At 43.2% G+C, this 12,887-nt stretch overlaps 1 protein-coding gene across 2 annotated transcripts in view; it reads left to right on the forward strand.

The window, feature by feature from the left end:
* The window catches only part of helz2a (helicase with zinc finger 2a), a 133,672-nt gene that overhangs the window by 60,638 nt on the left and 60,147 nt on the right, over positions 1–12,887 (forward strand). For both annotated transcript variants that reach the window (XM_063041441.1, XM_063041440.1), the window contains one exon: positions 2,428–3,214. In XM_063041441.1, the coding sequence (XP_062897511.1) occupies positions 2,428–3,214 (787 nt within the window). The remainder of the gene's footprint in view (positions 1–2,427; positions 3,215–12,887) is intronic.

Raw genomic sequence — 12,887 nt, forward strand, 5'->3', positions numbered from 1 at the left:
GAGCATGTAGATATTAAGAAAGAGGATGTGCTGAAGCTTTTGGAAAACATCAAGTTGGATAAGTCACCGGGACCAGACGAGATGTACCCCAGGCTACTGTGGGAGGCGAGGGAGGAAATTGTTGAGCCTCTGGCGATAATCTTTGCATCATCAATGGGGACGGGGGAGGTTTCGGAGGATTGGAGGGTTGCGGATGTTGTTCCCTTATTCAAGAAAGTAACTTGGTTTATCTTGCCTTAAAAGCATTCTTGTTGCATCTTGGGCTGCAGGAGTCCACACCCGAGTGACGGATGTCTTGAAATGCCATGGTATAAATCCCTCTTAAGCCAACTTCTCTGTTGCTGAATCAAAATCTCACACCATCTAGGTGCTTCCACTGTTTCTCTGTTACTGCTAGATATAACAAGCAGAACACAGTGACCAGTTCAATGACAGCCAGTAGATGAGATACGATTCTTATCCAGGAACTAATCACAATTATTGAACCCAACCCACCTCTTCCACTAATTCAATAAATGCTGCCCCATTGGATAACAGCTGTATGGCTTTCTGTTTCACTCACTCACTTTGTCTTTGTGCTCATTCCCAAATTAAGCATGCTAAGTGACATTATGATTGTTCAGTAGTTTGGTTATTGATGAATTAGATTCAGTTAAGCAAAATCATATCAAAATTTGCTAACCTGTTCTTCCAGATTTAATGGGTCTCATAATATCAAAACTTGTTTCTTTCTCTCGGGGTAAGTGTGTATGATTCTGTACTCTATCAACACTACCTGAGTAGGTTCAACATGAATTGTTGGGTGTACAGCTGGGCACCTTCAATTATTTCCAAAAGTAAAGGCAGTTACAGTTGTGGTTACATAATACATATCTACCCCCAGAGGAAGAAATAGCAATACACAATTGATAATAGTGCAACAACCTTATGATTGATGAGTTACACAACGTACCACACTTTTTTCATTGCGTTTCCTTCTTTCCTGGAGCCTCAACAGATTCTCCTTTCAGTTTTTTGCAATCATTTTTGCATTGAATCTGACCAAAACAAGCCTTGCCATCTTCATTCTTGATACAGGAGTCTCTCTTTACAACCCACAAGTGATGAGTGGTTGTGCTTTGACCAGTATTAGTATCAGAGTTCTGAAACAAGGATTCCAGCCCGTATCCTATGAGAAGGAATCTCTCTGAACTTTAAAAATCTTGTCAATTCATGCCTGGATGTAAAAATGTTATTTTAACTAATACATTCATTTAAGCAACTTTGCTTAATATGAGGTTCACAGCAGGTTGAGTTAGAGCTATGAGTGCTTTTGTGTACTGACATCATTACTTGGCAGTAACGGTACAGCAGGCAACCAACCTTAAAACCCTTGGCAGTTCACTTACAACCCTCTATGTTTATCCTGATTTTGTTTCATCACAAACTAACCTTTGCTCAGATTGATTATTCTATCCTGACCAAACCATAGAAACAAAACTGTTTTAGTACATGTTCCAATTGTAGCGGAGAGTTAATCATTGTAATTTTCATTCCATGAGACAAAAAGTGTTCTTAAATGTAACTAAATTGAACTAAAACATATTTTCTTTTGCAGACCTGTTATTGGTTTACAGCTGCAAATTTTATAACTTTAAGTTTGAAATATATCTTGAAACTGCAAACTCCTAATATTTATTCAGCCATATAAGAATATCCTTTTAATTGTTTTCCATTTGAAAAGTAATTCATTAGTCTTGTCAATGCAGTGTATACTAAAGCTACTCTAAGAGCAATAACAGGATGGAAATGTTTTATTTTTACTTCATTGATCTTTTACTTCTTTTTGATCAATGTTTTGAAATACTTTCAGCTTCTTAACCTCAGGATTATTTTATACTGTAGCTGCTGATCTCTATCAGATCTCATCGTCGGCTGCTAAATGCTGTCTTTGGATGAATAGCCAAGGTCTTTGCTCAAAAAGCAAAGAGTGCATCTACTGTTCCTTCAGCCCACAGATCACACACACTTGGTACTGGAATTTGCAATGATTGCAGGTTTGCCAAAGGGCAGATGTTCATAGACTGCATCTGTGTAATATACTCTGAGTAGAGAAGTTCCTAGCAACCTCCTGTCAGGACTGAGAGGGCTGTTCTTCATTGGCTTGTCTGTATGACTCCATGGTATCATTCTCCCATCTATTTCTAATCACTGGTACATTGCAGAATTGGTATACATTGGTATACATACATCCTTTAAACAGTTAGTTGTTGAGGTCACAACTGGTACACTAAGTATGCCATTACAGCTGGTACACTTGAATAGGCCATTTGGGAGGCATTGTATTTGATCCATAAACTGAAGTTGACCAAGCATGTCTTTCAATATTGTTTACCACAGATAAAATGCTTAGATCTAACTAATGAGCTCATTTACCTCTTATTTCAGTGCTGCAGACTTGTATGTCAAAGATTATTTTCATCAATATGCTTCTGAATTTCCTGAAGGAAGACCCCTACGATTGAAATATGTCAAGAAGGACCCCATTCATACTGACCCAATCACACTAAAATACTGTTTACTTTCAAACAATTCATTTGCTGCACCTAACAAGTGTACCTTGGAATCATACCGTATAGTCATCACCACGTGCATGGAGGCAAAATTATTCTCAGAACTCGGCCTTCCTCCTGGATTTTTCACACACATTTTAATTGATGAAGCTGCTCAGATGTTAGAATGTGATGCACTAATTCCATTGGGCATTGCAGGAAATGAGACTCGGGTTGTCTTGGCAGGAGATCACATGCAAGTGACGCCAAAGCTTTTTTCAGTTGAAGATAATGAGATGGCAGACTACACCTTACTCAATCGCCTGTTCCAATACTACAAGAGAGAAAAACATGAAAAGGCGGCTAAAAGCCGCATAATCTTCAAGGAAAACTATAGGTCGGTGAAAGAGATCATTGACTTTGTGTCAGTACAATTTTATGTGAGAAAAGTCGATGTTATTCAAGCAAGTGGAGACGTCCAACGCCACCCGACGTTCTATCCTTTAATGTTTTGCCATGTTCAAGGGACCAGTAGATTCGACCCTTGCACTTTATCCTGGTACAATGAGCTTGAAGTTTTTCAAGTTATTGAAATGGTAAAATCTATTTCGGAAAGCTGGCCCAGTGAATGGGGAAAACCGAATCAAATGGAAATCTGTGTTGTATCTTCCGAATTACATCAGGTAACATGGCTCAAAATTATATACTGATATGACTTAAACATCTGTCAAAGAATAAGGTTGTCCCAAAAGGTGCTTTGAAGTAGATTTAAATTCTTGGGACATTTAAGATAGTTGGTGCCAACATTTACATTTTTCTGCCAAAAAATAATTTTTAATGGTGCTAAGAGTTAGTCTTATTTTCTGAGTGCTGCCCTTGCTGCCTATCTTTAAGAATGTGTGCCATTGTTTCAAAGGCATGGTCACGTCTTTACCAAGGAAGAAGTACAGGCACGAAAGAATGGTTCCAACTTTAATACAACTTTGCACAACTGGATATGCATCAAACTGTATGAATTTCCTCCCATTTAAAGGCATTTTCACTTACTTAAAAAAAAGACATTTGACTGATTTCCTTTGGTGCTTGGTCCAATTACACAACTGTTCAATTGTGTAATCTCACCATTTTGTTTCATTGTTGTTTTAAGTGCAGAAGTCTTTAAGGAAATGGTGTGGTTGAAACTAGAGAAATATTTGCTGACATCTAGTTTTCTGCAGTAGCTAATTAAAGACAGGCATTTGCCTAGCAGTGTATTGTTTTGGTATTGTTTTGACTGGGAGAATGAGAAAAACCACAAAGAACAGGAAATGCTGATAAATAAGCAAGTTGTAAGGTGATTTTGGTTAATGAAGGAGTGCAAGGATAATGAAGAAGAAGTATTTATTATCATTGTCTCTAAGCTGTTCCTTGACTGGTCAGATTGCAGTTCTTAGATTTTTTGTAAGTGAAAAATGTTGGGGTGAGGAAGTGGCAAGGCGGGGAGGAGGGAGAGAAGAGGTGCATGTTTACACCACCTGCAGTTTGTAAATAAGTTGGAAGTGTGGGTGGCGGGGCATTGGGATGTGAGAAAATCATCTAGGTGTGTAGACATCATTATCTTCAATAATTTCAGTCCTGCCATTGTCCATGATGTTCGCATTGATCATTTAAACAATGCAGTGTTGTCATCTTCTTGTGGTTCAAGGCATGCAGGCACACTTCTCTTCCTGTAGTTGACTTCTGCTGTCTTTGTTCTACATGACCTTGCCTTGCAAGATAATTTGAATTATGTCTTTGAGCATTGTGGAACTTGTTTGTAGGAGTTGTGAGAGGGAGGAGGGAGGTGTGGAAGTTCTACCAGTGGTCACTGTATGGAAATGTGACACACCCAGATTTAGAGTTTATTGAAAGGGAAGTGTTGGTGATTTGGTGAAGTGGAGGGTACAGAGGAAATGATTGGCACTCTGTGGATGCAGAGTGTGCCATTAATAAAAGTCACTGCAGCTATTCACTGCAACGCTTCAAATCTTGCACCTTTCAAAGTTCAAAGTAAAATTTATTATCAGAGTACATACATGTCACCACATACAACCCTGAGATTCTTTCTCCTACGGGCATGCTTAGCAAATCTATAGAATGGTAACTGTAAACAGGATCAATGAACAACAAACTGTGTAAATGCAAATATAAATAAATAACAAAAATAATGAGCATGAAATAACAAGATAAAGAGCCCTTAAAGTGAGACCAAGGGTTGTTGGAACACCAGAAATAGAATTATCCCCTTTTGTTAAAGAGCCTGATGGTTGAGGGGTGGTAACTGCCCTTGAACCTGGTGGTGCAAGTCCTGAGGCATTTGTACCTTCTAGCTGATGGCAGCAGCAAGAAAGAGCATGGCCTGGGTGGTGAGGATCTTTGATAGATGCTGCTTTTCTACAGCAGCGTTTTATGTGGATGTGCTTAATGGTTAGAAGGGTTTTACCACTATCATTTGTAGGATTTTCCACTCAAAGGCATTGGTGTTCCCATACCAGTCAGTACACCTACCACCACACATCTACAGAGGTTTGCCAGGGTTTTTGATGGTATGCCAAATCTCCGCAGACTCCTGAGGAAGTAGAGCTGCTCTGCACTTTCTTTGCAATTACATTTATATGATGGGTCCAGGACAGGTCCTCTGAGATAGTGACACCCAGGAATTTAATGTTACTGATCCAGCTCCCCTCCCCCCAGATCCTCTGATCCTCTGGACCTCTGGTTTCCCTCTTCTGGTCTACAATCAGTTCCTTGGTCTTGCTGACATTGAATGAGAGGATGCTGTTATTACAGTACTCAGCCAAATTTTCAATCTTCCTGCTGTATTCTGAGTCATTACCACCTCTGATACACAACAGTGGTGGCATCAGCAAACTTGTAAATGGTGTTGGAGCTGTACTTAGCCACATAGTCTTAGGTGTAAATCAAGTAGAGCAGAGAGCTAAGCACACATCTTTAACACCTCAAGGCTAATGTGTGCAGGACAGCATCTGGTTCCCTTCCAGATTCTCCCCTATCATGACTCAGAATACCCCGATGATTCATTATTAGGCTGGATATATATTCTATAACATCCTATCCACAATACTGCTGGAGTGTCTTCACCAGTGATTCCAGAAGTCACTGGCACCCTCTCAAGAAAATTAAATATTATGCTTTCATCAAAGCCCATATCCTATATATGAATAAAGATTAAAATATTTCTTACTTCAATTTCATCTATTAGATTAGATTAGATTCAACTTTATTGTCACTTTGCCGAGTGCAAATACAAAGCTAATGAAATGCAATTAGCATCTAACCAGAAATGCAAAGAATAGTGTTATTTACAAAATAACTGTGAATAAAAAGTAAGTGCTACAGCACACAGATATAAAAGTACTGAGACAGTACAATATGGATGCAATACTGCTTAGCGCTGTGATGTGAGGTTCAGCAGGGTCACAGCCTCAGGGCAGAAGCTCTTCCTGTGCCTGCTGGTGCGGGAACGGAGGCTCCTGTAGCGCCTACCAGCTGGGAGAAGAATAAAGAGTCCATGGTTAGGGTGAGATGCATCCTTGATAATGCTTTTCGCCCTGCCCAGGCAGCGTTTATGGTAGGTATTCAAGGATGTCAAGGATGAGATTACAGAGTACCTGGAGGCATATGACAAGATAGACAGAACTCAGCATGGTTTCCTCAAAAGGAAAATCCTGCCTGACAAACCTATTGCAATTTTTTGAGGAAATTACAAGTAGGCTAGACAAGGGAGATGCAGTGGATGTTGTGTATTTAGATTTTCAGAAGGCCTTTGGCAAGGTGCCACACATGAGGCTGCTAAACAAGATAAGAGCCCATGGAATTACGGGAAAGTTACATACGTGGATAGAGCATTGGCTGATTGGCAGGAAACAGAGTGGGAAGAAAGGGATCCTATTCTGGTTGGCTGCAGGTTACCAGTGGTGTTCCACAGGGGTCCGTGTTGGGGCTGCTTCTTTTTACTTTGTACATCAATGATTTGGATTATGGAATAGATGGCTTTGTGGCTAAGTTCATTGATGATACAAAGATAGGTGGAGGGGCTGGTAGTGCTGAGGAAACAGAGAGTCTGCAGAGAGACTTGGATAGATTGGGAGAATGGGCAAAGAAGTGGCAAATGAAATACAATGTTGGAAAGTGTATGGTAATGCACTTTGGTAGAAGAAATAAATAGGCAGACTATTATTTAAATGGGGAGAGAATTCAAAATTCTGAGATGCAACGGGACTTGGGAGTCCTCATGCAGGATACCCTTAAGGTTAACCTCCAGGTTGAGTCGGTGGTGAAGAAGGCGAATGCAATGTTGGCATTCATTTCTAGAGGAACAGAGTATAAGAGCAGGGATGTGATGTTGAGGTTCTATAAGGCACTGGTAAGCCCTCACTTGGAGTACTGTTTGCAGTTTTGGTCTCCTTATTTAAGAAAGGATGTGCTGAAGTTGGAGAGGGTTCAGAGAAGATTCACTGGAATGATTCCGGGAATGAGAAAGTTAACATATGAGGAACGTTTAACCGCTCTTGGACTGTATTCCTTGGAGTTTAGAAGAATGAGGGGGGGGTCCTCATAGAAACATTTCAAATGTTGAAAGGCATGGACAGAGTGGATGTGGCAAAGTTGTTTCCCATGGTGGGGGAGTCTAGTACGAGAGGGCATGACTTAAGGTTTGAAGGGCACCCATTCTGAACAGAGATGCGAAGAAATTTTTTCAGCCAGAGGGTGGTGAATCTGTGGAATTTGTTGTCACGGGTGGCAGTGGAGGTCAAGTCATTGAGTGCATTTAAGGCAGAGATTGATAGGTATCTGAGTAGCCAGGGCATCAAAGGTTATGGTGAGAAGGCGAGGGGAGTGGGACTAAATGGGAGATTGGATCAGCTCATGATAGAATGGCAGAGCAGACTCGATGGCTGAATGGCCGACTTCTGCTCCTTTGTCTTATGGTCTTATGGTCTTATGTTCTCAATGGTGGGCAATTGGGTGCCAATAATCCGCTGGGCAGTTTTCACCACACGCTGGAGTGCTTTGCGGTCCGATGCGGGACAATTGCCATACCACACTGAGACGCAGTTGGTGAGTATGCTCTCAATGGTACAGTGGTAAAAGTCCGTCAGTATCCTGGGACAGAGGTGAGCTTTCTTGATGCTCCGCAGGAAATAAAGGCACTACTGCACCTTTTTGATCACGATGGAGGAGTTCGGGGACCAGGTGAGATCCTCGGAAATGTGGACACCAATGAATTTGAAGCTTGATACATGCTCCACTGTAGCTCCATTGATGTAGATGGGGACGTGAGTATGGTTCCTAGCATGCTTGAAGTCCACAATGATCTCCTTGGTCTTCTGGGTGTTAAGGGCCAGGTTGTTGTCGGCACATCACGCGGCCAAGTGCTGGACCTCGTCCCTGTACGCCGTCTCGTCATCCCCTCTGATCAGACCAACCACTGTGGTGTCGTCTGCGAAGTTGATTATGGAGTTAGAACCATGTACAGGAACATAGTCATAGGTGAAAAGGGAGTACAGAAGAGGGCTCAGCACACAGCCTTGAGGCACACCGGTGTTCATGGTGAGAGTGGAGGAGGAGAGGTTGTCTAACTTAACTGATTGGGGTCTGTTAGTCAGAAAGTCCAAGGTCCAATTGCAGAGGGATACGCTGATACCAAGCCGGCGAAGTCTGGCGATCAGCTTGGAGGGTATCACAGTATTGAATGCCGAGCTAAAGTCAATGAACAGCATTCTGAGGTAAGAGCTGGGGCTGTCCAGGTGGGTCAGGGCAGAGTGAAGTGCTGTGGAAATGGCATTCTCTGTTGACCTGTTGGTGCGATAGGCAAATTGATGGGGGTCCAGGGTAGTGAACAGACAGGATTTCTGATGTGATAGAACCAGTCTCTCAAAGCACTTTTCAATGATGGGGGTGAGTGCAACTGGACAGAAGTCACTCAGGCCTGTGGCAGTGGAATGCTTCGGCACTGGCACATTGGTGGTGATCTTGAAGCTTGTGGGGACAACTGCCTGGGCCAGGGACAGATTAAAAATGTCCATGAAGACCCCGGCCAACTGCCCTGCACAGACTCTGAGTACATGGCCAGGTATTCCATCCGGACCAGCTGCCTTCCGTACATTCACCCTGCTCAGGATGGCGCAAACATCGGAGGTGGAAAGTGAGAGAGGCAGTTCACCAGGTGGGAGATCCGCTTTGAGGGTGACCTCCTTGTTCTCTTGGTCAAAGCAAGCGTGGAAGCAATTGAGCTCATCAGGGAGGGGGCTCAGTACCAGGAGGTTTGAAGTCTGTAATGACCTGTATGCCATGCCACATGCGCCGGGGGTCCGAGGAGTTGAAATGCTCCTCGATTCTCTGTTTGTATATGAGTTTATCCTGAGAGATTCCCCTCCTCAGGCTGGCCCTGGCTGAGCTGGCTGAAGGCTGAATCTTTGGCTTTGAGCAGGAGGTGAACCTCTCTGTTCATCCATGGTTTCCGATTGGGGAAAACTTTTATTTGTTTTTGTGATGTCACTCTATCTACACACTCGTTGATGTGCTCAAGGACAGAGTTGATATATAAATCGATGTTAACCTGAGAGTCTGTGGTGGCATGGGCAGCAAACACGCTTCAGTCTGTGTGTTGGAATTGGTGCTGAAGAGCAGAGTCAGTGCGCTCCAGCCAGATCTTCATAGTCCTCATTGTGGGTTTCACATGTTTAATGACCGGGCTATACTTGGGAAGCAGAAACAATGAAAGATGGTCAGACTGTCCCAGATGGGGGAGGGTAGTTGCTTTGTAAGCGTCAGCCACATTTATGTAGACATAATCTAAGGTTTTATTTCCCCTTGTGGTGCATGATACATTTTGGTAAAATCTTGGAAGCACCAAGATTTTATTGTCTCTTTTATTCTATTACCTCTTCTGTCCAGAATCTCACCTTTCCCATGCCATTTTTCGCTTTTTCCAGAACTGATTCACTTCCTGCAGCGTGGTAGCGTAGTGGTTAGCACAACAGTGGACAGGACAAGTGACCCAGGTTCAATTCCCACCGCTGCCTGTAAGGAGTTTGTACGTTCTCCCCATGACCACTGGGGTTTTCTCCGGGTGCTCTGGTTTCCTCCCGCAGTCCAAAGATGTGCCAGTTGGTAACTTAATTGGTCATTGTAAATTGTCCTGTGATTAGGCTGGGATTAAAATCAGGGATTGCATAGCTCAAAGGGCTGGAAGGGCCTATTCAGCATTGCATCTCAATAATAAAAAAAAAACAGATGCCCTTTAAGAAGATCAGAATAGCTTTACACAGTGCCGGCTAGCTCTAAGAAGACCTATCGTGGTTTAATGTTGATATTCCCTGTATAGCAGAGGGAGCACCTGATGCATGTAGAAAACACAACCAGATGACATCCTGGCTGAACTGGAACAACCTGTCTGGATTGATCATGGATAGGAAGCCCTGGTATGGTCCATGAGGGTTTCTCAGTGTGAATGGTTGATGACCCATGTCTCTATCTTTGCATTCATGTGTTCTGTTGACACATATTGCTGATTCCTTGAATTAGATCAGATTAGATTAGATATGTTCTAATGCTCATAACAGCCATGAGGATAACTCTTACTCGGATGAGAGGGTGAAGGCTTGTCCTTTGTCTCTGACTGCAGATTTAGATAGATAGATAGATATACTTTATTAATCCCGAGGGAAATTTGGTTTCGTTACAGCCGCACCAACCAAGAATAGAGCGTAAATATAGCAATACAAAAACCCCCAACAATCAAACAACGAAATGCAAACTATGCCAGATGGAAAATAAGTCCAGGACCAGTCTATTGGCTCAGGGTGACTGACCCTCCACGGGAGGAGCTGCACATTCGATGGCCACAGGCAGGAACGACCTCCCGTGCCGCCAAGTGTTGTATCACAGTGGAATGTGGCCGAAGTCCAACAGTAAAAAGTTCAATATCCAGTCTGCAAACAGGTATCGTAATATGCCCCGGATTGCACCATCTGTTGTTAACCAGATCAGTAAGCACCCAACTCCTTTACGCTTACCATTCTCAGTGCACTTCCGGTCAGCCGGAACAGTATTACCCACCGAACTCCTCTTCTCCAAAAGTCTCTGTTGTCTCGACCCGGTCCTCTTTCCTTGGCTTTGTGATCCCCCTCTGCATCCTATGTGTGTTTTCCTCTGGATTTCAGCAGGGGTGTCCACCACTCTGCTCGCTAAACCGGCCGGTACTTGCTGATCCGTGGAATACACAATGTGACCTTGCTTCTGTCCCGCATGTCGAGATGTAACCATTTCCAGCGCTAAAGAAAACCCAAATAAAACTCTCTCTACCAGCATGTTAGAGAGGGTGCAGCTTCGACATGTAACCGTGAGAAAAAAATACAAAAAATAACTTAAATTTAAAAAGTAAGAAAAAGAAAGTAAGAATATATTGGAACGGCTGTACCAGGCTGCACGCACAACCGGCGCATGCGCACTAAAATTTCAGGCCAGCATCTTTTTTGTCGAGGAAAGGACTTGTGCGATACCATGCAGAAAAATTCCAAGTAGTTGCATACACTTAGAAACATAGAAAACCTACAGCACAATACAGGTCCTTCAGCCCACAAAGCTGTGCCAAACATGTCCCTTCCTTAGAACTACCTGGGCTTTACCCATAGCCTTCTATTTTTCTAAGCTCCATGTAGCTCTCCAGGAGTCCCTTAAAAGACCCTATCGCTTCCGCCGCCAGCAGCCCATTCCACGCACTCACCACTCGCTACGTAAAAAAACTTACCCCTGACATCTCCTCTGTACCTACTTCCAAGCACCTTGAAACTATGCCCCCTCATGCTAGCCATTTCAGCCCTGGGGAAAAGCCTCTGACTATCCACACGATCAATGTCTCTCATTATCTTGAACAGCTATATCACGTCATCAGGTCACCACTCATCCTCCGTCACTCCAAGGAGAAAAGGCCGAGTTCACTCAACCTATTCTCATAAGGCATGCTCCCCAATCCAGGCAACATCCTTGTAAATCTCCTCTGCACCCTTTCTGTGGTTTCGACATCCTTCCTGTCATGAGGCGACCAGAATTGAGCACAGTACTCCAAGTGGGGTCTGACCAGGGTCCTATATAGCTGCAATATTACCTCTCGGCTCTTAAACGCAGTCCCACGATTGATGAAGGCCAATGCACCATATGGCTTCTCAACCACAGAGTCAACATGCGTAGCAGCTTTGAGTGTCCAATGGACTCTGATCTCAAGATCCTTCTGATCCTCCACACTGCCAAGAGTTTTACCATTAATGCTATATTCTCCCATCATAGTTGACCAACCAAAATGAACCACCTCACACTTATCTGGGTTAAACTCCATCTGCTATTTCTCAGCCCAGTTTTGCATCCTATCAATGTTCTGTTGTAACATCTGACAGCCCTCCACACTATCCACAACACCCCAACCTTTGTGCCATAAGCAAATTTGTTAACCCATACCTCCATTGTTATTTATAAAAATCACAAAGAGTAGGGGTCCCAGAGCAGATCCCTGAGGCACACCACTGGTCACCGACCTCCTTGCAGAATATGACCTGTCTACAACCACTCTTTGCCTTCTGTGGGCAAGCCAGTTCTGGATCTACAAAGCAATTTCCCCTTGGATTCCATGCCTCCTTACTTTCTCAATAAACCTTGCATGGGGTACCTTATGACATGCCTTGCTAAAATTCATAGACACTACATCTACAGATCTACCTTTATCAATGTGTTTCATTACATTCTCAAAAAATTCAATCAGGTTCGTAAGGCATGACCTGCCTTTGATAAAGCCATGCTGACTATTCCTAATCATACTATGCCTCTCCAAATGTTCATAAATCCTGCCTCTCAGGATCTTCTCTATCAATTTACCAATCACTGTAGTAAGACTCGCTGGTCTATAATTTCCTGGGCTATCTCTACTCCCTTTCTTGAATAAGGGAACAACATCCGCAACCCTCCAATCCTCCGGAACCTGTCCCGTCCTCATTGATGATACAAAGATCATTGCCAGAGGCTCAGCAATCTCCTCCCTCTATTCCCACGGTAGACTAGGGTACATCTCGTCCGGTCCCGGTGACTTATCCAACTTGATGCTTTCCAAAAGCTCCAGCACACCCTCTTCCTTAATATCTACATCTCAAGCTTTTCGGTCCGCTGCAAATCATCCCTATAATCGCCAAGATCCTTTTCCGGAGTGAAAACTGAAACAAAGTATTCATTAAGTACCTCCTCTGTTTCCATACAAACTTTTCCCTCCTAAGCCCCTCACTCTAGGGAAATTAAAATCTCCCAACACAACAACCCTGTTGTTAT

This window comes from Mobula hypostoma, chromosome 2 (genome assembly GCF_963921235.1).
Source record: "Mobula hypostoma chromosome 2, sMobHyp1.1, whole genome shotgun sequence".
In the NCBI taxonomy this organism is placed as follows: Eukaryota; Metazoa; Chordata; class Chondrichthyes; order Myliobatiformes; family Myliobatidae; genus Mobula; species Mobula hypostoma.